This window comes from Choloepus didactylus, chromosome 3 (assembly GCF_015220235.1).
Source record: "Choloepus didactylus isolate mChoDid1 chromosome 3, mChoDid1.pri, whole genome shotgun sequence".
Classification (NCBI taxonomy): Eukaryota; Metazoa; Chordata; class Mammalia; order Pilosa; family Megalonychidae; genus Choloepus; species Choloepus didactylus.
This window is the reverse complement of record NC_051309.1, coordinates 220,269,809-220,294,335: the sequence shown is the minus strand read 5'-3', so window position 1 is coordinate 220,294,335 and position 24,527 is coordinate 220,269,809. Positions and strand designations below refer to the sequence as shown.

Genomic DNA, 24,527 nt, shown 5'->3' with positions numbered 1-24,527 from the left:
TTAACAGGGATGAAGATTATGCCAGGTAGCAAAATGAAACTGCATTAAAAACAGGTGAGATATAGAACAACTATCCAGAAAAATAAATCGAATACAGCCTGGCTGTGAAGAAAATGGGGTGGTAGGGTTCTACTGGGGAGATCTCTCAGGGAGGAAAAAAGAGTGAGTGGGGTTGAAAAGCCCAGGGATAAAATCCCAAGAACATGGGATCTTCCCTCCTTCCTTCCTTTCTTCCTTCCTCCCTCCCTTCCTCTATTCTTCCCTTCTTTTCTTTTAAACATAATTTTATTGAGATATAGTCACATACCATACAATCCTTCCAAAGTGTACAATCAATGGTTCACAGAATCATCACATATTTGTGTATTCATCACCATAATCATTTTTAGAACATTTGCATTACTCCAAAAAAGAAATAAAAAGAAAAAAGACCCCAAACATCCCATACCCCTTACCCTTCCCTCTTATTGATCACTAGTATCACACTGTACCCAATTTTAAGACTTGCAATAGAGGTAGGTTAACTAAGACAGTGTAGTATTATCAAAGACAAATATATCGATCAGTGGAAGAGAACAAAACATCCAGAAGTAGATCCATACAAAATGGGAAATTGACTTTTTTTCTTTTGCTGTATAGTTACATGCTCATTATCAAAGACCAAGGCTCAGAACTGGATTTAAGTCTTGAATTGTGTGGCTTCAGTATTCTCAAGCGTAAAATGGGACTACTAATATCCTCACGTCTAGGTACTGATAAATGCAAAGTGACCAAGACAGGGCTAGTATGTTTGGCGTCCAGAAATGGTAACTAATGAAATAATATAATTTCAACATGCTACAGCCAGAATCAGATCATCCCTCATTGGAGACAAGTTACGATCCCAAATCAGAAATCCTAGGGACTCCTCAGGAGTACCTGAATGGAGGTTGGGAAACTGTGTCTAGTCCTGGCTGTGCCATATGAGACAAGTCAAGATTTGTTTCCTGTTAGGTGAAAAGAAGGGTAGACCCTGCTGGCTGTCCAGATTTAGCACCCTGTAAATCTGTGGAATAACAACCAAAGACATTCCCACACATCATTTGAAATGATCCCCTAAAGCCGTGTAAAAACTACTAAGGATTATGCCCTACCATGGGATACCATACGTAAGCCCAGGGTATCTTGCATGTCTGTGGGTGTCCTCTTATGGAAAAGGCAGGGAGCTTCTGGTGCCCACGTGATCTTTAATGGCAACATCAGCATTCTGCTGGGTTCTGCTGGATTTTGTGGGACACCAGTACCTTGAAAGCAAGCTGCTGCCATAGAGCATTTTTCTATGCACCCCCATGGCTACCCACAGATGGCACCATATTTTGCAAGAAAACCCTGCAAACCCCCACCCTCCCATTTCATGCTCTTTTACTCTGTTTGCATAATCATTGTCTCAAAAGGCTCAGGGCCACATGTCCACTTGGCCTTGGTCTACCAAGTTCTCTATGCTTTAGTTTTACCTCTCTCCAAAGGCTGTGTTCAAAAGATCCCTTAGTAAATTAATCCATTAGGGCTGTGGTTCTCGATGCTGGCTGCACATTAGAATGACCCAGGGAGCTTTAAACAAACACCCATGACTGGGCCCAACTTCGAGAGATCCTGATTAATTGGGTTTGTGTTTTTGTGATTCCTGAGGGAGATTACTTCCTGGCAACATCTGTGGGGCCTTTCTGAGGTCAACTTCAGTTAGTCTCGGCCTCTTAAAGAGGCCTTGGGCTAGCTATACTATATAGATGGGCCCAGAAGGGACCCTCCTATATCTTGAGCCGGGGGCAACCGAGCTGTAGTTTGGGAGAATCACAACAATTTTCCTAGAGTCTAATTCGTGCCTTGAGAGATACTGTCTGAGTTAAATGGGAATTGATGATAAGTAATTACAACTCATTCTTATAATCATTCTCTGAATTTATAAGTTAAAGATGCAAAAGTTTTTTTAATTAATGTAATGTTAATAGTGTTTTAAATTGTCATACTTTCTTCGAAAATAATTATTTGTTATTTGCACAGCTATTCCACAGTTATTCTATCCAAAATAAAAAAATACAAATACAGACAAGTGTTTTGAAAAAAAATCGATTCCACCACCAAGAGGAAATCACTGTTACTGTGAAGGAATATACATACATAAAGTCTAAGCTTTTTTTTCTATGATAAGATAAGATTCTATATACTTACATGCTTATACATATATACTAGCACAAAACCACATGGAATTGTCAATAATTGATCATTTTTACCTACAGAAATGTGGAATTTCTTTTAAATATTGTTCTATAATCTGCTTTTCTTGTTTCATACTGAGAAGCAAATATTGGTTTGTGTCCAAGTGTGTGTATGGGAAGGTTAGATATCTTTGTGTTAGAAGAAAGAGATGTAGAGAGATAGATAGACAGACAAAATAATCTACATTTTTATTTTTGGTGATGATTCATTTCTTTTCTACTCTTCTTTAATTCTGGCTTTCTTTGTTATCTGCAATGCTCCAAAACCATTTCCATGGTTTCCATTGTTCTCAGGAGCTGTTCATAGCTGTACCCCTACCCACCCACCTACCCCACACCCACACCCAGCCTTATCCTTTCTCTACCAGGGAAAAAATGTGGCCAGCTGCTTGCAGCCCACACCCTGGGAGCGGGAGAGTGGGCCCCAGCAAAGGCAGCACATGTGGACGGGTAAGTTCAATCTCTGACCCACAGAGTGGGGCAGGGGAGCTACTCCTCAAAAGCTTCGGGTTTCATTTGAAATCTGCTCCCGTCGGTTTTGAATACTGCACAGATACGTTTGATTCTGGGGTCTGTTGTTTTTGAGATCCATGCATATGCATTAGATGTAGACCAAATATCCACCAGGACAGAAAGCCAGGGGACGAGACTCTTCTCAAGCAGCACCATGACAGCAAATGTTTATCCTTCTTTTATTTCCAAACCAATTCTCTCGCACATTTTCATCTCTAAAGACTACTTTTATTTCCCTCTTCCCAAATTATATGCTTTTAAACCCTCTTCTACTCAAGAAAGATGTCTTTTATCTTCCACTTTCCTTGAAACCTTAAATTATTGAAGAGTTGATTCTGAAGTCTAAGGAACAGTCTTCTTTTCTGTTCATTCTTCAGCTATCTTCCTGTTCAATGGGATATCTCTCCAGCATCATCAATCAAGACTCTCCCATGATTCCACATGGCCTCCAAGTCAGCCCAACTGCTCTGCCTACCTTTGTAGCCTTCTGTTAACTGGTCCCACCACGCCAATCTGACCTGGTTCCTGCTGTACCCCAACAGAAACCCAATCAATGCTCTAGTCAGATGAGCCTATTCATTACCCAGGCTGGTCTCGTTGGTTTGCCCATGTGCTGCCTCTCCTTGGGAGGCCCTTTTACCTCCAAACCACCAATACAAAAATTTCCTGCCTTCACAGCACAGCTCAGTTTTGGCTTCCTTCACAAAATCTTTCATCATTATTCTGTTCACATGGGATTTCTCTCTTTTTGAGACAATTTATCTTACTTAGAGTCACCAAAATACAATGTGGATTTTTTTGCAAAAATTATTTCATAAGTGTTAATTTGATTTATTTTATACTTTTTTAATTGCTTTCAGTCCTAATTTAAATGATTGGTTCATGAATAATTGGCACTGCTACCAGAGAATCAGAGCAAGAAAAATGGGGGGAAATGAAATTAAAAGTTATTTGCTTGATTATTTGCTAACTGATAGGACAAAAAGAAATGGAAGTTATTGATTATCAGTATGTTTCATTTATTCATGCTTTCCCTTTCCCCCATTATGAGAAATAATTAAGAGCTGATGTTACACCCTCTGAATGCTAGCCAAGGCTGCAGGAAATCCCAGGCCTTGGCAGATCTTCCTTGTATTAGCACTGGAGGATAATTAGATAAACACCAGGCCGGCTTTGCATCGGCAACATCACTGTGCTTGATATATGTCAGGCAGACACTGAAGATGAGAAGTGGGGTTCTATTTTCTGCTGGATGTTAAAATGGAAAGTTCATTCAGGCAACAGAACATGTAGAACCACAACCACTTGCTCTTGTCTGCACCTAAAACTCTTCCAATATCAAAAACTCTGAAAAATCGAAACATCATAAAGTATAGCCCATCTCTACTTTTCACTGTTCTTAAAATTTTCTCCTTGTATTTTTTCTTCCCAGTATATATTTTAAGATCCCGTTCAGAAATTACTCTTGAGAGAACATATTTATCCCATCTTTTTTTTCTGGGTTAGTTCAATTTTTGCTTGTTCACCACCTCCCACCCATCCCACTTCCCAGCCTGTACAGACTTCACAAGATCTATTACCCTCTTTTAAAATGTGATCTGAGTGAGTCTGTGGGGGATAAGTACAGAGAATATGAAGTTTTTAGAGATTCCTCTCAGGGTTCTCCAGTTGGTAATATCTGTTATAGAAATCACTGGTTTCCCCCAAGATATCTGAGTAACTAGTGAAATTCTAGGGCTGGATGGAAAAACACCCACCTGAATAAAAATTCATAAGGTCTAAGATGTACATTAGTAAATTAAAAACAGCTCTATTGACATCTGCCACTTACAAAGTGCTTTGGATCCCATCACATTAATTAGGTGAAGACAGAAGGGTACCACACCAGATGGCCAGTTGATGTCACTTCTGATGACAATGACCTTCCAGAATTCCCACTTAGCCAAAGAACATGGTTACTGTGCATTCAGGAAATACGGTCTGCCCCACCCCACCTCCCTTTTTTTTTTTTTTCAAATTTGGGGTCACTCTATAGGGAATGCCCTTTGCATTTCCAAATTCACTCAAATCTGTCCACCATGACCATGTTCGCATGGGACATTTGCATAGTTTATTTTTGAGCTAAATCATAGAAATTTACAGATTTTATACCATCGTTTTTATTATGCTATTCTATCCATTCCCACTGATTCTGCATGTGTCCGTGTTTCTGTCATGAGTATAGAGACTAAAAAACGATGGAGCCAGGGCAAACATTTTCACTCACATGTCTACAAAAGCTTTCTTAACAGAAATTGGCCTCAAAGTAATAAGTGCAGTGTTTCCAACTCTGCACCAAGGAAAGATGCATATGAAAATTCCTTTTCTATCCTATTATTTTTTTGTTTTGAGTCTCTCCTTTCCATCACCCAAAAGAAATATTCAAAACTGAACAGAAATGTCCAGAGTCTATAATTCAAGCTTAAGGAATCAATTATTGGTTAATGATTGGAGAAGAATGCTAGAGAGACCTTATTTGATGATTTAGTCCTTATGTGATACTGGAAACCTATTTTGATGGGGGAGGGCAGGGAATTACTTTTGTTTCGTATCTAAAATCTGCCTCCCTCACTCTGAGTAATAATTGCTCCAACGGTTAATTTTAAGTACAAGTGGATTAGAATAAATTTCTTCTCAAAACTGTTTAAAGGACTGACATGATTTTTCATACGTATTTCACATATATATATTTGATTTAAGGTATAAAATTATAATGAGTTCAAGTCTTAAAGCTGGGATGAAACTTAGAGGTCATCTTGTCCAACCTCCTTATTTTGGAAATATGGACCCAAGGTACAGGATTGTGGGAGATTTGCCCAAAGTCATGTGCTAGTTAGTAAAACATCTGAACTAGGGCCTAGGACTCCTGATTCCTAGTTCAGATCTCTTTTCAGTACCCCATGATCGCTCTCCGAATGATCATGGCAATTTTGCATTCCACTGAACAGGTGCTTTGCCCTGTACCAAACACATATATGCAAGGCCAAGTCTTATAATACTGAACTTAATTGGAGAAAGGGGAAGGCCTAGGTGAATGGAGCGCATGATAACGTCTACTGATGATGCTAATACCATCTTCATTTATGTATCACCTTTCTCAACGGCCTTGAAGAGACATGTATTTAATTTGTAATTTAAGGAGAAAAGTTAGAATCAAAACAAAAAGGTTTCCTCTATCTCTATTAATTCACCTTGTTCAGCATACTCCAGAGGCCACTGGATTCTTTACAGGAGTAGATTGCTCAGTTTTAAATCACTTCTCTGATTGGGTTCTTGCCATTTCTTTTATAGCCAGACCACTTCATGATCTCAGATATTAAATCTCTCTCTGATACAGACTAATATTTCTTACCCAGGGTTTTGTACTGTTGAATCCTGATTAAATACACTCCATATGTAGACTTTGGGATTCACAGAACTGATGAAATGGAAGATTGTTTGTTTTCTCTGACTGGATACCTTGAATTTTGAAAGCTTCCAGATTAGGGGGGATGCTTTGGATGTCAACTAGTTACTGACAGCTAAAACTATTAACCATTTTTAAAAAAAGAAAAGGGAAATACCAGCCATGTAACACATTTCATTGTTCCAGAATGGTTGGCAACAGAAAAGTAATCCTGGGATCTGCAGGTTGCTATAGGAATTATTCTATCACAAAGTGAATGTGTGTGTGTTTTTTTTTTCCTTCCAATGAGGAAGGAATTCTGAATTTATGCTAACAAATTAGGATCTGCTTTATAAAAAATATTTTCTCTCAAGGTTGTTAGGACATGTAAATTTCACAACATGAGGGAGATGTGTTTATCCCATTTTCAGTAGTGTGAGGCCTGATTTTCTCACTTGTGGGTCATCCTGGCCCCCTGATTTTCTTCTTTCCCTCTCTTGGGCTTTCCCTTTGAGTTATTTTTAACTACTTGTAAGAATCATAGAATTTTAGAACTGGATGGGACCTTAGAGATCCCCTGGTCTCTCTTTTCCTCAGGACCAAATCCCAGTTGTTGGTCCAAGGAAGGTTGGAAAATTGAGAGCTGTCCATTCAGCTACTTATCAGAAGTTCTAGGTATGGATATTGACACGCTTATTTGATGGAAGTTTAAAAATCCTTGTGAGTTTTTAGGATCCTACTAAACCCTATTTTCCTACAAGTGGCAGTATGTCTCAAATTATTGCTCAGAATTGGTTTGTATAAAGAACATAATTTGTGTCTATTGTAGACTTTAACAAGTACAATTTAATTCATTAGAAACACTGTTAATCAGATGTATTAGGAAATGTATTACAAAAGATCAAAAGTTTCATGCTGTCAATATTTTTAAGAACATGGAACACATACTTAAATTGAACACATAGACACACACACACAGATATGTACACCAATTATTATTCACACAAATGTAATGCTTACTATTGATGCTAAGTGCTTTATATGGATTAGCCCATTTCTTCTTTAAAAGGAACTCTTCATAATAGATACTATTACAATTTTTATTTTATATGGAGAGAACACTTAGGCTTAAAGAAATTAAGAGACTTGTTCAAGTTGTCCCTGCTCATAGCATTGCAATCACAATCAGAATTCAAGCTCAAGCAACTGAGTTGGACTCCAGAGCCTCTGACCCCAGCTCTCTGATTCTTAAACTTGTCCTTTATCTATAGGCTGAGGTGATTCAAGTCCAGTGTTAAATCCATTCATTTATCCTAATTCTCGGTTCATGCCCACCTCCAATCTTTCAAAAACCATATAGACTTCTAACTGGTTTCAACTCAGAATCACAGAGGACCTCAAAAGCTGTTCAGGCTTTGCTCTGAAAGCCACATCTACTCAAGCTCATCCTGGAATGGCATCATGGAAACTCCACTTCTGTGCCTTTGAACTTCCCCTAGTTCTGAGCAGCTGTGTTCCCTGTGCTTCCTGGGATATCCGCTACAAAATCTTTCTCTTTTCTTTATAATGGATTTGCGTCCCTATCCAGTTCTTCGGCTAAAATTTCAACTTCCTTAAATAATGATTTTAAGCTTTCTAATGGGTGTCTCTCTCCAGTTTATATCATCACAGGGACTTGTTCTTATTTTTTGTTTCATTTATGTGGGGTTTGTTTTATTTTATTTTGCTTTTGCCTTTTTCCTTTTTCTGTAAGTAATGTGATCTGAAAGTACATGTATTCTACTCGCCAGCTGCCCAAATTTAGTTTTGGAGTTCTTCCTATTTACGGTGGAGGTGCTTTATTTCAAATCCTCTCATAAAATGAACAAAGTTAAGATCGGCCTGAAATAAACAACCTTCCAGAGATTATGTTTCTGAAGCACAAAACGGCACTTACAGTCCAGTTCTGCAAAAGAATGTAAGCATAGTGGGAAAAGCATATATTGAAATATGTTGGGGTGGCAGGAAAAGGTGGATAGTAGGAAAGGAAGAGAGAGAATGGGAGATTAATTGCCTTGATTTCTTTTACCTGAGAATGCAATTATTATCAAGGTTAGTCTGTCTTGACTGTGTGGGTATAGCACAGGTCCACAAGGAAATAAAGAGAAGACGGTGTCTTTTGCATTACAAAAGGCATGTTAAGAGTTTCAGAGCTAGTTGATGAAAAAGGTCACAGATTTTAATGGCTTATAAAATATACATCAATCATGAACAAATGGATGAAGGCCAGTTCTCATTGGGAAAGGGGATTATGTTGAAAAAACAATCAGATGACTTTATCTTTTTTCTACAAAGCATACAACCAAAAAGTCTTTAGTGAATGGTTAAGAATGGGAGAAGCCTTATGGGAATTTGTTGTATGTGGTTTATTCTTTTTACTCTTTTACACTCAGTTCCACTAAGGTATTGCTCTCATGTGCAAGTCGTCTTGTCACGAGACACAAAACTGGCAGCTTTAGTTCTGTAGCACTAAAAAAGACATATGAGTATTAATGTATCTCTGCTTTGTTTTCATTTTTAATTAAAGCACAGTGGAAACTTTAGTCCTGAGCCACTCTATTCTGTCTCACTAAAGCTTGTTACTCACTGATCTTCTTATTGGGTCCTATAATGGAAAAATGTTTATTGGAGCATGGGGGAGAGATTGTTGCTAAGCCGCTAATGATACCATAAGCGTCCAAATCTACATCTTTGTTACTTCTGTGGTTCTACAATATTATACTATCTACACATTTGCTATGCAGACTACACGAAGGCAACTCCCTGAATTAATCCATGGCTTTTTATGCAGAAAGGCAGCTAGTGAGTATATCTAAGAAAAATATTTAGGTAAAAAAAGAGTACTTACTATGTATTACAAATGGAACGGAGATGAGTTTTTAATATTAAAACCACTTGAGAGAATTAGCAAGCAGAAGGAAACTTCCTGACCACATGAGAATGCACTGTGACATATTATCTGGCTGATGTCATTTTCTTTCTTTCTTTCTTTCTTTCTTTCTTTCTTTCTTTCTTTCTTTCTTTCTTTCTTTCTTTTTCTTTCCTTTTTTTTCGGCTTTATAAAGTTTAACTATGATTAAGCAATTGAGCAGTGTCAATGGTTCTGAAATATGAACTCATCCAATACAAAGTTTAAGAATGAGTCAAGTAGGATTCACGACTCTTTGCTTTAGCAAAGAAACTATGGGTCTTGTTTTGGTAAAAGGACACCCATCCATTATAATTCTATAAATACAGTAGGCACTCTGCAAACCACTCACAAAAGAATAAATTAGTTGTTTCAGAGGCACGGAGCTATTTCCAGGTTAAAAACTCTCTTATTCAGTGTCCTAGGAAATACAGGAAAGGAACCCAGGTAATTACCATAATGGATAAAAATGATACTTAGAATGGTCCAAGAGAAAATGCTTAACAAGGCAGCCATTACTTTGATGTAATTACAGGCTCACCTTTTCCAGTACTTCCTTAGGTCATATAAGTGGAACATTCAATAGTCAGTGTGGTTAGATTATTAGATTCAGCTTGGAGATCTTCTTTTGCACCTGCTATAGTATAGCTCTCTTAGTTCTTGGTACAGTTTCCAAACTGTCAATTCAAACTTTTCCATCAGTGTGCCCAACAGAAATGAAAACAAATCACCTTTTAACTGATATTTCAGTGTTTTGAACTGTCAATGTTGAACTGACCTATTTATATTCTGGCAAGAAGGATAGAGTAGCTATCAGGTAGCTCAGATCTTGAAAATTTCCTCTTTCAGGCTCCACTGGCATTTCTCTGGCTTCATTCTCACCACACCTCTGAGCACTAACCCCCGGTAAAGCAGATCTATTTGATTTTCTCAAGCCAAAGCCTTGGTCTCATATCTGCTGGAATAGAGAGGGAAGGAGCTGTTTTTCCTCTTCTTCGGTATCAAACTAAACAGCCCTCCATTTTGATCATTGTGTTCCTATCAATAAGGCTATTTTCCTCTGGCTGAAATTCTCAGAGCATAGTAGTAGCTGTGATCAGCAGGTAGGAAGGACAATGGTCAGAAAACTGCCTGATTCTGTTGTCCCAACTCAGACAGTTGTCTGACTGTCCTGTTTCTTGACAATTGCATCACATAATTATTTTTTCTTTCCTCTAGGAAAGCCATGTTCTAGCCTATAAGCATTGGATGTTTAGTTTATGCTTGCAGTTTGCATCCTTGGACTAAGTCCTATTGGCAAAAATCCCCTAACCTTACTCTCACCATTCTTGGGGCATTTATTTTCTTGTTGAGACCATTTAGGTGTGGCCATCTGTGATAGCATAACACTAAGGTTCTGTGCTCCAGTCACAAATGACCAAGCAGCAATCACACCAAAATATTAATGTAATCGTTCAGAGCTGGCAGCTCCATCTCTCAGAGGAATGCAGCCCTCCGGAAATCCAGATGCCTTGTTGAGAGCTAAATAAAATCAAAGCATTATAGGTCATGCAGAGCCAAGCAATGTTGTTGTTCACCCTCCAAAAGAAGTTGGGGACTGAGAAATAGCTTTAGGGCCAAGTTTGGCATAAAGGGGAAAAAAAATAGGATGAAGGAAATTCCCAAATTGTAACATGACCTAGATCCACCCACAAAGCTACTGTTCCATAAAGCTGTTGCCAAATGCTATTTTAATCAAACCCAGCCTTCACTGGAGCTTGAGTCTCAGAGCACAGCTAGTTGCACCAACAGGGCTCTGACAAAGGAACAGCCAGAAGCAGAGTGAGGAGAGGATCGTGACTGTTTCCAGCATCATTTCACTAGATGGCTGTTCATTGCTTCCTGCAGAGGTAGTGAAATATTATTCCTTCTGTTGACATTGGTAGCCACTCTACTAAAAAAGGCAGAATACATCCTTGTGTTGGACTCTAGTAAACATGCCTCTTTCTCATTGATAGGCACATATATCTCACTCATCTGTGACTTCACAGGCTTTCCCCTCACTCCCTCAACTTTAGGGCTTAGGCACTGTAGCCCCAAAGTGTCTATAATCATGTTCGACAGACACCCTAATATGCATACTATGGAAGCAAAGGATGCTAGAAGAAACATGCTTTAGTAAAAAAGAGAATGGATAGATTGAAAAAAAAAATGCTTATATGGCATTCTCTACTCAGGGGAGGATACTGAGAACTTACCTCCAATGCTGAACATACTGCAAAGCCTCTTTGTCTTTCTAGCTATTCTATTGCAACTACAGGAAAATAGAAACAGAATGCTCACGAATATCTGTTGTTAAAACCAATCATAGCCAAGGTCCATGGAAAGGGTTCATTCAATAAACTAATGAAATGCTTAAAGCAATTACCTGCATTATGGCCATGAGTGGCTCAGGAAAGAACTACACTGTTTTTGCATGTATCTTAGATTTTAGAATTGGGATCCAGGCTTGCCAGTGCACCCTCAGTGCTGACAACAACTTTCAGCACTAAACAGAACTCTTATACAAATGACAAAAGATTGTATGTTGCAAGTACAAATAAATAATATTTGTGCACTTGTAACAATTCTTTCTTACATTAGGGGCTACCCATTGTCTGTCTTCAATCAGTAGCTCTTACAATGTCTCATTCTGATGGTTGAAGCTTGATAGTCATAGAATTTCGCCTAGAGCTAGTCCAATTGGTGGTTGATAGGGAAGATTATTACTGTGATTATCTAAAATTCAACCACAGTTCTTTAGAAGACATATGAGATTCATAGTCTTAACTGTATCAGTTTAAAGCAGGGCCACATGTAAAAATAACCATGTATGTTTCAGAAAAATCTGATAGTGGTCAAGGGTGATCAGAAATACATTTCCTTAAAACTCTTGCTTCTGAGTTTGTGTTCAGTTTCCTCACATTTAGGAAGAGGGAAGGAATCTTCAAGAAGGCAAATGGGTGGAATATATTTATTGGAAAGCATGGCTCTATCATCTCTGAGGCTGATGTCTGCTGAGATGGCTGTCTGCTGTTATAACCCCTTGCATTGAATTGGACACACCCATGGTTCTCAGTTCTCTTACTATCAAATAAAGGCACTATGGGTTATTTGTAAGTGCTGGTTTCATTTTATTAACCATTTGATAATAGATTTGTTTTGACACTAGAATAGTTAGCTTGTTTGCATATGCTTACTTTCAAGGATACCCAGTCATTTAGATGCAGAAAAGTAAATCCAACTTGCATATTTCCTCCATGCTGTCATCTGCCCAAGTAAAAAGCAATACGTTTTCTTGAAAACATCACAAACTAATGAGCTATGTGATTTTTGCTGCATATTTTCCAAGGACTTTTCCAAGAAGTCAACCTAGTTCTAGAGAATTTGAATGTCTTGAATCTCATGTTTTTAAGGACTCAAGCAAAATCAGTACACCTTAGCTCATCAAAGAGGACGAGTAGAGAAAGGTTTAATATTAACGGAGAACATATATGTGTCATGAAATGTTCAAATATGTTTTTTTAATCATTTAGACTTAGCGATAACCAAAAACATAGATTCTTCTTATTAGAGCAGTTGTAGGTTTACAGAAACATCATGCAGTAAGTAAAGAGTTCCCATATACTCCCCTCACATGCAGTTTTCACTATTAATATTTTGCATTGGCAAGCTACCTTTGTTACAATTCATGAAACAGTATTATTTTAATTCTGTTAGCTTTAGCCTACTGTTTACATTAGGATTTACTCTGTGTGTTATGCATTTCTATGGTTTTTCTGAGTGTTGGGGGTAAGATATACAACTTAAATTTTCTTCTTTATCCATTTTCAAATATATAATTAAGTGGTGTTAATTACATACCTAAAGGTATATCTCCATCCCCATTACGCATTACTAATACTTTTCGGAAACATCACCACAAACAGACTCTCCATACCAATTAAATATTAACCCCCCATTCCCTTCCCCAAATTGGCTACTAGTAACTTGTATGCTAGATTTCTTTTACTTCACGAATATGAATATGCATATTCTGCTTATTTCATATAAGTGAGATCATATGGTATTTGTCCCTTTGTGTCTGGCTTATTTCAGTCAATATGATGTCTTCAAGGTTCATCCATGTTGTAGCATGTATAAGGACTTCAGTCATTTTATGGCCGAAAAATATTCCACTGTGTGTATATACCACATTTTGTTTATGCATTCATCTGTTGATGGATGTCTATGTTGCTTCCATTTTTTGGCAATTGCTGCTATGAACATTGGTGTACAAATGTCTGAGTCCCAGGTATCAGTTCTTTGGGGAATATACCCAGAAGTAGGATTTCTGGGTCATATTGTAATTCTATACTCAACTTTCTGAAGAACCACCAAATTATTTTCCATAGTGGCTGTTCAATTTTACATTCCCACCAAGAATATATGTGTTCCTATTTCTCCACAGCCTGTTCAACAATTTTTTTTTTTTTTAGCAGTAGCCATTCTAGTGGGTGTGAAATAGTATCTCATTGTGGTTCTGATTTTCATTTCCTTAATGGCTAATGATGCTAGCAACTTTTTATGTGTTTATTGCCATTTGTATTTCTTCTTTGGAGAAATGTCTATTCAGGTTTTTTTCCCATTTTTAAATTTGGCCATATGTCTTGTTGTCTTTATATATTCTGGATATTAAACCCTTATCATATATATGGTTTACAAGTATTTTCTCCCATTCAATGGGTTGTCTTTTTACTTTTTTGACATAGAATTTTCATGCACAAAAGATTTTAATTTTGATGAAGTCCAATTTATCTATTTTTTTTTCCTTTTGTTGCTTTTATATTTGGTGTAAAGTCGAAGAAACCCCTGTATAACACAAGGACCTGTAGATGTTTCCCTGTTTTCTTCTAGGAGTTTTATAGCTTTAGTTCTTCTATTTAGGTCTTTTAATCCTCTTTTGAGTTAGTTTTTGTTTATGGTGTAAGGTAGGGGTCCACCTTCATTATTTTGCATATGGCTATCTGGTTGTCCTAGCACCATTTGTTGAGACTATTTTTTCCCTGCTGAGTGGACTTGGCATCTTTGTCAAAGATGAGTTGACCTAAGGCGTATTTATTTCTGAAATCTCAATTTGATTCTATTGATATATAGCTGTGTCCTAGTGCCAATACTATGCTGTTCTGATTACTGAAGATTTGTAATAAGTTTTAAAATCAGGAAGTGTGAGTTTTCCAACTTTGTTTTCCAAGATGGTTTTCACTGTTTGGGGCTGCTTACCCTTCCATATGAATTTGATGATTGGTTTTTCCACTTCTGTGAAGAAGTCTATTGGAATTTTGAGTAGGTTTGCATTAAATGTGCTTTATTGCTTTGGGTAGAATTGACATCTTAACAATATTTAGTCTTCCAATCCATGAACATGGAATGTGCTCCCATTTATTTACGTCTTTTTAAATTTCTTTTAGCAATGTTTTGAGTTTTCTATGTACAAGTCCTTTACATCCTTGATTAGATTTATTCCTAGATACTTGATTCTTTAGTTGCTGTTTTAAATACATTTTTTTCCTCGTTATTTGCTCTTCAGGTTGTACGCTATTATTGTATATAAACACTACTGATTTTTGCATGTTGATCTTGTACGTTGCCACTTTGCTGAATTATTGTGTTAGCTCTGGTAGCTTTGCTGTGTATTTTGAAATATTTTCTATGTATAGTATTATATCCTCTGCAAATAGAAAGAATGTTACTTCCTCCTTTCCTATATGAAAGCCTCATTTCTTTTTCTTAATCCAATTGCTGTGGCTACAACTTCCAGTACAATGTTGAATAATAGTGACAGTGGGCTTCCCTGTCTTGTTCCTGATATTATGGGTAACAATTTCAGTCTTTTACCATTGAGTATGATGCTAGCTGTGGGTTTTTCATATTGCCTTTTATCATGTTATGAATATTTCCTTCTATTCCTAGTTTCTAAGTGTTTTTATTCAGGAAGGATTGCTGAATTTTGGCAAATGACTTCTCCATCAGTTGAGATAATCATGTTTTTCAGTCCTTCATTCTATTAATGTGTTTTAGTACATTGTTTGATGTTCTTATGTTGAGCCACCCTTGCATAACTAGGATAAATCCCATTTGATCATGGTGTATAATTCCTTTAAATGTACTATTGGGGTTGGTTTGCTAGTATTTTGTTGAGAATTTTTGCATCTATATTCATGAGGGCTATTGGTCCGTAGTTTTCTTTTCTTGTGATATCTATCTGGCTTTTGTATTAGGGTGTTGTTGGATTCATAGAATGATTTGGGAAGTGTTTCCTCCTCTTCATTGTCTCAAAGAGTTTGAACAGGATCAGTGCTAATTCTTTGAAAGTTTGGTCCCGAGCTTTTCCTTGTTGGGAGATCTTTGATTACTTATTCAATCTCTTTACTTCTTATTGATCTGTTGAGAAATTCTATTGCTTCTAGACTCAGTGTAGGTAGTTTTTATTCTTCAAAGAATTTGTCCATTCCATCTAGGCTATCTAATTTGTTCCCATGCAGTTGTTCATAGTCTCCTCATGATCCTTTTTAATTCTTTGGGGTCAGTAGTAATGTTTCGTCTTTCATTCCTGAGTTTAGTTATTTGCATCTTCTCTTCCTTTTTGTCAGGCTAGCCAATGGTTTGCCGATGTTATTGATCTTTTGAAAGAACCATCTTTTGGTTTTATTAATTCTCTCTATGGATTTTTAAATTTGTATTTCATTTATTTCTGCTCTAATATTTATTTCTTTCCTTCTACTCACTTTGGGTCTAGTTTGCTGTTCTTTTTCTAGTTCCTCCAGGTATGTGGGTATTTTTCTGTGCTTTTTCTTCTTTTTTAATATAAGCATTTAGGATACAGATCTCCCCCTGAACACTACCTTTGCCACGTCCTGTAAGTTTTGATATGTTATGTTCACCTTTTCATTTGTTTCTCAAGATACTTTTCACTTCCCTGTGATTTCTTCTTTGACTCATTATTGTTTAAGAATGTGTTATTTAACGTCCATGTATCTGTGGATTTTCTACTTTTCCCTCTGTTACTGATTTCTAGCTTCATCCCATTGTGTTAGGAGAAGATGCTTTGTATTATTTAAATATTTTTAAATTCATTGAGACTTGTTTTGTGCCCTAGCATGTGGTCTATCCTGGAGAATAATTCATGTACACTTGAGAATAATGTGTAGTTTGCTGTTTGAGGGTGCAGTGTCCTCTATATTGCTGTTAGGTCCTGTTTATTTACTGCATTGTTCAAGTTCTCCATTTCCATATTGATCTTCTGGTACATGTTCTATCCATTGATGAAGTGGTATATTAGTCTCCACCAATTAATGCAGAGGTGTCTATTTCTCCCTTTAGTTATGCCAGTGGGTGCCTTATGTATTTTGGAGCACTGTGGTTAGGTGTATAAATGTTTATGATTGTTATTTCTTCTTCATGTATTGAAACTTTTATTAATATAGTGTCCTTCTTTGTCTTTGTAACAGTTTTTGATTTAAAGTCTATTTTGTTGGATATTAGTATAGCTACTCTAGCTCTTTTTTGATTACTATTTGCATGGATTATCTTTCTCCATACTTTCACTTTCAACCTTCTTGTGTCTTTAGGTCTAAGGTGAGTCTCTTTTAAACAACACAGAGTTGGATTGTGCTTTTTTTCATTGGGCCAATCAGGCTTTTGATTGGGGAGTTTAATGCAGTTACTGACAAGGCAAGACCTACTTCAGCCGTCTTGTCTTTAATTTCTTATTTCATAAATTTTATTTCCCTGATTTCCTTTATTTCAATCTTGTTTTGCATAAAGTTTTTTCTTTTGTGATGTAACTGACTGATCCCTTTCTCATTTCCATTTCTGTATTTATTTTAAGTATTTTCTTTATGGTTATCCTGGAGTTTGTAGAAACAACGTAGTCTATAACCTACTAACTTGAAAAGATATCAGCTAAACTTCAATATCATCTGAAGTTTTTCCTCCTATACCCCTCCATTTCCTTTCGTTATGTTGTTTTTGCCACACATTACCTCTTTATATTTTGCATGCCCATTACAAGGAAATATGATTATTTCTTATTTGTTTGTATTCTAAATCTTTTAGGAAACAAAGAGTAGAGTTATATAATGAGGATTCAATGCTATTAAGGTTTGCATTTACCTATGTAATTATTTCTTCATACTGCTCCAAGCTACTCTCTCCTGTCCTTTCCTTTCAGGCTGAAGAACTACCTTTAGCATTTCATTTGGTGAAATAACTCCCTTAGTCTTAGTTTATCCATGAATGTCATAAACTATTCCTCATTTTTGAAGGACAATTTTGCTAGATAAATAATTTTTGTCTGGCAGTTTTTATCTTTCAGTACCTTAAGAATGTCATACTACTGCCTTCAGCATTCTATGGTTTCTCATGAGAAATTGGAACTTAGTGTTATAGATGATCTCTTGTATGTGAAGAATTGCTTTACTCTTACTGGTTTCAGAATTCTCTTTTTATCTTCGGCATTTGACATTTTCATTAGCCTGTGTCTTAGAGTGTATTTATTAAGGTTTATTCTGTCTGGAATCTGTTGAGCTTCTTGAACATGTATGTTTATGTCTTTCCTATGAGTTGGGGAATTTTCTGCCAATCATTCCAGAAATATTTTTTCTGTCCCCTTTTCCTTCTTTTCTCCTTCTATAAGTCCCATAATGCATATGATGTTGATATGCTTCATGTTGTTTCATAGGTTCCTTAGGCTCTGCTCCCTTTTTAAAAATTCTTTTCTCTATCTGCTCTTCTGACTGATTTTCAATATCTTGTATTCTAGTTCTTGATTCTTTCTTTTGCCTGTTCAAATCTGCTGTTGAATGCCTCTAGTGTATTTTTAATCTCCATTATTGTTTTTCATCCCTCTAAGTTCTGTTACGTTCCTTTTAAACTCTCTAGTTTTTCTTTTTGTTCATACATTGTCTTCTTAATATCCTTTAGCTCTATCCCCATATTTAGTTTATTTCTATCCTTATTGTACTTTAGTTCCTTGAATTCATTTAGGAGATTTGATTGAACATCTCTGGTTAATTTTTATAATATCTGTGTTTCCTGTGAAGGTTTAAATTTTTGCCTTGAATGAGCCATTTCTTCCTCTTTCCTTGTATGGTTTGTGATCTTTAGTTGATGTCTGAGTATTTGATTATTTTGATATGCTAACTCCAGAAGTCAGTGTCTTCTTCCTGTTTAGGGTTTTATCAGAGATTGGCTTGTTCCAGTTTATACCGATCCTTTAGAACAGCCCATATTTACCAGTTCAGATTTTCTTAAGTCTTTCTGTTTCTGCCTTTTACAATGGGTGTGTGTAGCAACTATTATATGTAAATGCTTCCCCTCCATGAGAGGATTTCCTTTCCTCTGTTCCTCCTCTGGAAATCCTGGGATATTCTCTTTGTTTTCATGTAAATTTAATCCCTTCCCTGGCAGCTATGATTTCCTTTTCTGCTCTCCCATGCTCAGGGTGATCTTTTTCTACCCTGCCTTATGATGATTCAGTTTTCTCCTTTTCTGGGTGGTTTTTCTGTTTCCAGTGATTTCCACATTAAGAGGTCCCCACCCCATGGAACCTGACCACTTTTCAGAAACACTCAATTTTATCTTTTCATGCACTGTCATTAGGGACCGAGCTGGGAGGGTGCACAGCTTACCAATAGTTCTGCCTTGGGTCACTTTTGTTTCTGAATGATTGCTTTGTATGTGCATATTCCCTGACCAGCAGGGCCCCACACTGGGTCTGTGTCTCTGTGGTCTGGACAAGCAACTCTTGTTCCTTTTGTTTTAGTATTGTTGGTTATTGTCTTTATTTCATTTGACAGCACTTGTGTAGTCTTTAATCCAGTCTCTATCATCTTTTAGACTTCCATGTGAGTGAAATCTGCCCTTTTATTTACCTGTCTTTAAGGGGAAATATTCCCAGGGAAGTCTTAAGCCACTATTTTGATGACCTCACTCTAAACTATATTCTATTTCTGGTATTTGCACTCAGAGAAGTTAAGCAGTTAAGTAACTCACCAGTGGTTACAAAGCTAATAAGGGATGGCACCAAATTAAAACCTATCTCTATTTGACTCTATTTAATACTTCGTTCTTTCTAACCCAGGAAGACAGTGGCTTGGAGATGGTAGCAGTATAAACTGAGGAATAAAGAGAAGGCTTGGGGTTTTGAAATCAACACTCTATTTCATATTCTTTCAGACAAATCTGAGAAAAAGACACCCACTTCCTCAGGTGTCATTTTTTTTCCCCATTTGTAAGATAATAGTCACAACATGCGTGCCATGCCACGCAACTATTGTCTTTGAGGATTTATTAAATACTTTAGAGTGCTGTAAAACTATTTGCAGAGAAATATAAGTATAGAATGATCTGTATCAGAATTTTACCAAATTTAAATATGGTGGATCCTCAAAGGAATAGTGAGAGTTGCTGAGCTAAACACCCTAAAACATTTGTTAAATTATTTCCCTTATAATGCCATCTGATTAGATTAATAAGTATACACATTTATGGAACTCACAGTGATAAAATATTTTAAATTGCCATTTCTACTAAATATGCATCTGTCTATTTTTCCATACCTTATTTCCTTTTTGTTCTTGGCAATCTGACTTTATATTATTTGACCAAATTAATAATCTGATGAGTTTTGTTTTGTTTTTTTAGACTACAGACAAACACTGAAGATGTTAAACAGAAGGTGTTACCTAGAATGCAGAGACCATCTGTGCAGTTTTCGGATTCCTGGCTTATACCCTCACAGAATTTGCCCCCGTTTCTTGGGGGAGGTGCAGTGCACTCTCGGATCCTCAGATGCTCACACTCCGGACTGCAGACTGACCATCCACTCCACACTTCCCAGCTGCCATCCACTTCGAAGAGAAACAACAGAAACCACCATTAGGATGAACCAGGCAGCTCTCAGTTCACTCACCCCAGGACTGCTGCTGTTCTTGGAGCTAGATTTTAAAGAAATCACCACCACAACAAAAACACAATGATATGTCAATTTATCTTCTCTCCATGGTTTCTTTCCTAAAGAGGTATCCTAACAAAAACATTGATATAATTCCTTTGCTATTTCAGGGTGAGGCCAATTGCTGAATTTACGCAAGTAACCAATGCCCTTGGGTTGGTTAATAAAGTCATTGTCCATTCTTCCCCAGTCTTTTGTGCACAACTGTATCTTAGATGGACAGATACTACACACAGTAACCGCTGGTAATCAGCCGCTTCCTTGTGGGTTAATAGCTTAGAATAGAGAGTAGTATGAACTATCTTTATGCCCTAGAAGCCCCTAAACAATAAAAAGTTAAACCCAAATATATTGATAGTATTAAACTAAAACAGGTCGGTCAAACCCCAGGACACCAGGACTTACATAAATAGAATTTCTGGGGACATGGATTCCTGGTATATACAGAAATGCATACACTGAATTTATTTCCAGTAAAAATCAACCCTAGACTTGAGATTATGGCAAGTGTTTGCAGCAATTGTACAATTACCTCCTAGGAATAGTCCAGCCATGCTTATGAGGGTTAAGGTATTGTAATTTTTAATCTAAAGCATTTAGTAAAGAATAGACTAATAAAAAAAGTATTGAACTTGCAGTTAAATATCTGAGCCCTTATCTTGATTCTGCCAGCTTACTGACTGAGCAAGCCTGGGAAATTCATATAGCCTCACTTTACCATTTCTGACAACTGGGGATAATAAAACTCACAACACACAGTTTAATGATGTTACAAGTATAAAAGTATCTTGCACAGTACCTGGCACATAGTAAGCACTCAATAAATATTTGTTGAATATGAATATAAAATTAAATTCCAAGAACATGGCACTGGTGAGAGCCTTTGAGTGAAACTAAATTTCAAATTTTAAAGAAATAAGGCTCTAGTCCAGTGTCCTTGTAGTTAACATTCTGTAGTGCATGTGAGACCTAGGATCAATTGATTTCTCAGTGGGAGAATATACTTTACTTAAATAAAGTCATCTTCCATCTCATCTATTTCTAATCATATAAATTGGGTTAGAGCCACTAAGAAATCAGCAAAGTACCTTATAAAAGCAATCTTTTGTACATGAAGTATTTTTCTATTCAGAAAGGAAGACAAGCATGGAATACATATAAAATACAGACTGTTGTGATGATGTACAATCTTTGCCAATTGTGATGTAACAAAATACAAAGCTACAACTGATAAAGTATCTGTGATAGGCAAATATTTGCAACCTGCTATTCTATGCTTGCAGAAAATTCACCTAATCCCTCTTAGCTATTAAGCAACTGCACTCCACAAAATGGGAGAAGCCAAGGAGAGAAGGGGATGGCTTAGCCCAATCAAATACTGGTAGTATAAAAATACGTCAAAGCATTTGGCTTACTGTTGGTGAGTATCCAGTGTCAATTGAACATTAAAAAAATCATGCCCCAAAACATTCCACAGAGTTCTTTCACTCATTCTTTTGCCATTACAATGAGCTCCCCATTAGCACCTTGGATAAAGGTGTCATTCTAAAAATTTGGGAGAGGGTAACTCTGGAAAGGAAGCTTATATTGACTGCTTCACACCAGCTTAAAAGTGTCGGTGGATCAGAAGGGAAAATGGAATCTTCAGATATCTCACCAGGACAAAGAGAAGTGCAGGTTATTTTCTGCACTGACATTCCCTCACAAAAGGCTCCACCATTGAGAGGAGCTGGGTTGGTGCAGGTCCGGGAGCGTTTCTGCCATCCTCTACCACAGCGAACATTGCAGGCTGACCACTCTGTCCAGGAAGACCAGCCTCCATTCACTGAGAGAGAAAAGTGGGGAGAGGAGAAAAAAAAGGAGAGAGGTTTTTACTGATTGCCTACTATGTGCAAGCCACTGTGCCAAGTGTTGTGAGTCGGGCAGCTGGCGGTCAAGAGACTGTGCAGATGCAACTTGCTCGTCTTACTCCATCTCTGACCTTCAGCCTCCTCATCTGTAATACGAGGGCGTCACAAAATTTGCTTGGCCAGGAAATTATTGAAAATACAAAAAACTCATCAAAATATCTCTAAAGCACTTGAAAATCCACAGCATAAAAAAGGAAAGTTCAGCATTTGAATTTCTATCACTGGAAGTGCTTCAAAAATGGTAGAAGGGGATGCCTTCATTTAATAGCTAGGAACGTCTATACAATGCCTGAGATATTCAGTAAACAGTCATGTTTGTTTTGGGTGGATTTCATCTGCTCGGAAAAGAAATGACTGACCGCATCTCTGGGGAGAAGAGTGGATGTTGGGTTGGAGAGGAATTGGAAAGCAGTAGTTGCCCACCTCAATTCCTTTTGAATATAAACACAATGGTAGAAAACAAACAACTTTTTATTATTTTGGAAGGAGAGATACTGGAAATGTCACGCACGGATACCGTGTGAAGTCCCATTTTGGGTGAAATGGCAAACACATTATTTGCAATAGAAAGGATGTTTTCTCACCTGCCAAAGAGGGGAGGCAGGACAGAGTGCTGCACTGGAGGGCCTCCCAGGTCCTTTTGGCTCTGAACATTGAAAGTTTTAATAAAAGACAGAATCCCTCCACTTCTCTGCTCCCCACCCACCCCATCCACTCCTGGCCTTTGGGCTGATCTTACCGTAAACCACCACCGTGGCTGACAAGCTCCTCCTCTTGGCCACGATGTTAGCTGCCATGCAAGTGTAATTCCCCGAGTCTGAGAGCCGAGCCTGCCTGATGATGAGGTTGTGATCAGCCCTGGTGTCGATGTTCTCATCTTGTTCAGAGTCAATGGGCTCCTCATTCTTCAGCCATTCCACCTGGAAGAAGAAAGGAAATGTTTGTTTAACAAAGCATTAAAAATTAAGGAATCTTTTCTGGAACTGGAGATGGAATATTCTGTTTGGTAGGAGAGAGATGTGCCCAAAACATGGAGCGATGGGCATGAATTGCTTTTCCTCATTTTCAGGTCCCATTCCTTTTGTTTAATAAATTTGGTCTATTCAGGAAACAAATACTCAAACTAGTAAAGTGGAAGCATGAAAAGAACACCAATCTCCCACTGACTTTTACCACTTTCTAAAAATGCATTGGAAGAGAGAAAAAGAAGTGACTGCAATTAGGCCATTTCATTTTATTACAACTCTGATGATGATGTTTCAATAATTGGTCCAAAATGGAGCTCAGAAAATCAACAAATTTAAGCAGAACCTATACTTTGGGATAAGAGGATATTATATTATCAGGCAAGATAACTTCAGTATGCTTGCATGGAAACAAGGTTTATTAAAGGCGTGAGAATATATAAAAACTAAAGTAACACAGACAAAAAACTTAAATTTAAATTAAATTAAAGCTTGGTGCTCTCTAGTTTTGGAGAGCGTATGTTCATTTGGTGATCATTCATGTTACTTCTTCAGTGATCCAACAGACATTTTGTATGATGATCCAACCTTATAATGCAAAGTATGGGTTAGATACTCTGACTCATTTAAAGCCCATACTTCCTTCCTCAAGAGCTCTGACCACAAACTATTCCCATCTCAGATTCATTTTCTCCCAGTTTGCTCTTGGAGAATCTATTTTCTTCTTTCTGGTTCCACTCTAATTCCATCTATGATGGTCTGGTGTTTTATGGACCCCAGTAAAGCCATGTTCTTGAGTTAATCCATTCTTGTTGGGGCAGACCCGTTGTGGGCAGGATCTTTTGATTAGGTTATTTCAACTGAGATGTGACCCACCTCATTCAAGATAGGCCTTAATCCTCGTATTGAAGTCCTTTATAAGAAGATAGAAGCCACAGAAAAGCTAAGATATGAAATTCAGAGAAGCTCACAGAGGAAAGCTCCAGAGAAGCTAAGAGGGATGTGCTGGTTTGGAGCTATTATATACCCCAGAAAAGCCACGTTCTTTTAATCTATTCTTGTGGGAGCAGAACTATTGTAGGTGGGAACTTTTGATTGGGTTGCTACCATGGAGATGTGACCCAGCCCATTCAAGGTGGGTCTTAATCCCCTTGCTGGAGTCCTCTATGGGAGGATAAAAGGGCAGATGAAACTTAGAGAGTACAGAGAGACATTTTGGAGACAGCCATTGAAACCAGAATCAGGAGAAACACTAAGAGATGAAATCCAAGATTTTGCCCTGGAGAAGCTAAGAAAGGACCCAAGGCACTTAGAGAGAAAATGCCTCAGGAGAAGCAAGAAGGACACACCATTGAAACCAGAGCCCAGGAGAGAAGGACCAGCAGACATCACCATGTACCTTCCTATGTGATACAGGAACCCCGGATGCCAGCAGCCTTTCCTCAAGGAAGGTAACCCCTTGCTGATGCCTTAGTTTTGCCATTTTCATGGCCTCAGAA

General features: G+C 37.5%; 1 protein-coding gene and 1 long non-coding RNA gene across 8 annotated transcripts in view; one reads left to right on the top strand and one right to left on the bottom strand.

Annotated features, from left to right (window-relative positions):
• LOC119530158 overlaps nucleotides 1-20,404 on the top strand; it is a 59,249-nt gene extending 38,845 nt beyond the window's left edge. The window contains exon 3 of the long non-coding RNA XR_005216045.1: nucleotides 19,844-20,404. This is a non-coding gene — a long non-coding RNA (uncharacterized LOC119530158). The remainder of the gene's footprint in view (nucleotides 1-19,843) is intronic.
• UNC5D (unc-5 netrin receptor D) overlaps nucleotides 1-24,527 on the bottom strand; it is a 536,791-nt gene that overhangs the window by 86,844 nt on the left and 425,420 nt on the right. For 4 of the 7 annotated variants that reach the window (XM_037831350.1, XM_037831353.1, XM_037831351.1 and 1 more), the window contains exons 5-7: nucleotides 22,803-22,983; nucleotides 21,811-21,978; nucleotides 19,885-20,049 (exon numbers count right to left, since the gene is read on the bottom strand). In XM_037831350.1, the coding sequence (XP_037687278.1) occupies nucleotides 19,885-20,049; nucleotides 21,811-21,978; nucleotides 22,803-22,983 (514 nt within the window). The remainder of the gene's footprint in view (nucleotides 1-19,884; nucleotides 20,050-21,810; nucleotides 21,979-22,802; nucleotides 22,984-24,527) is intronic. The other 3 variants (XM_037831354.1, XM_037831356.1, XM_037831355.1) reach the window with 1 other exon arrangement.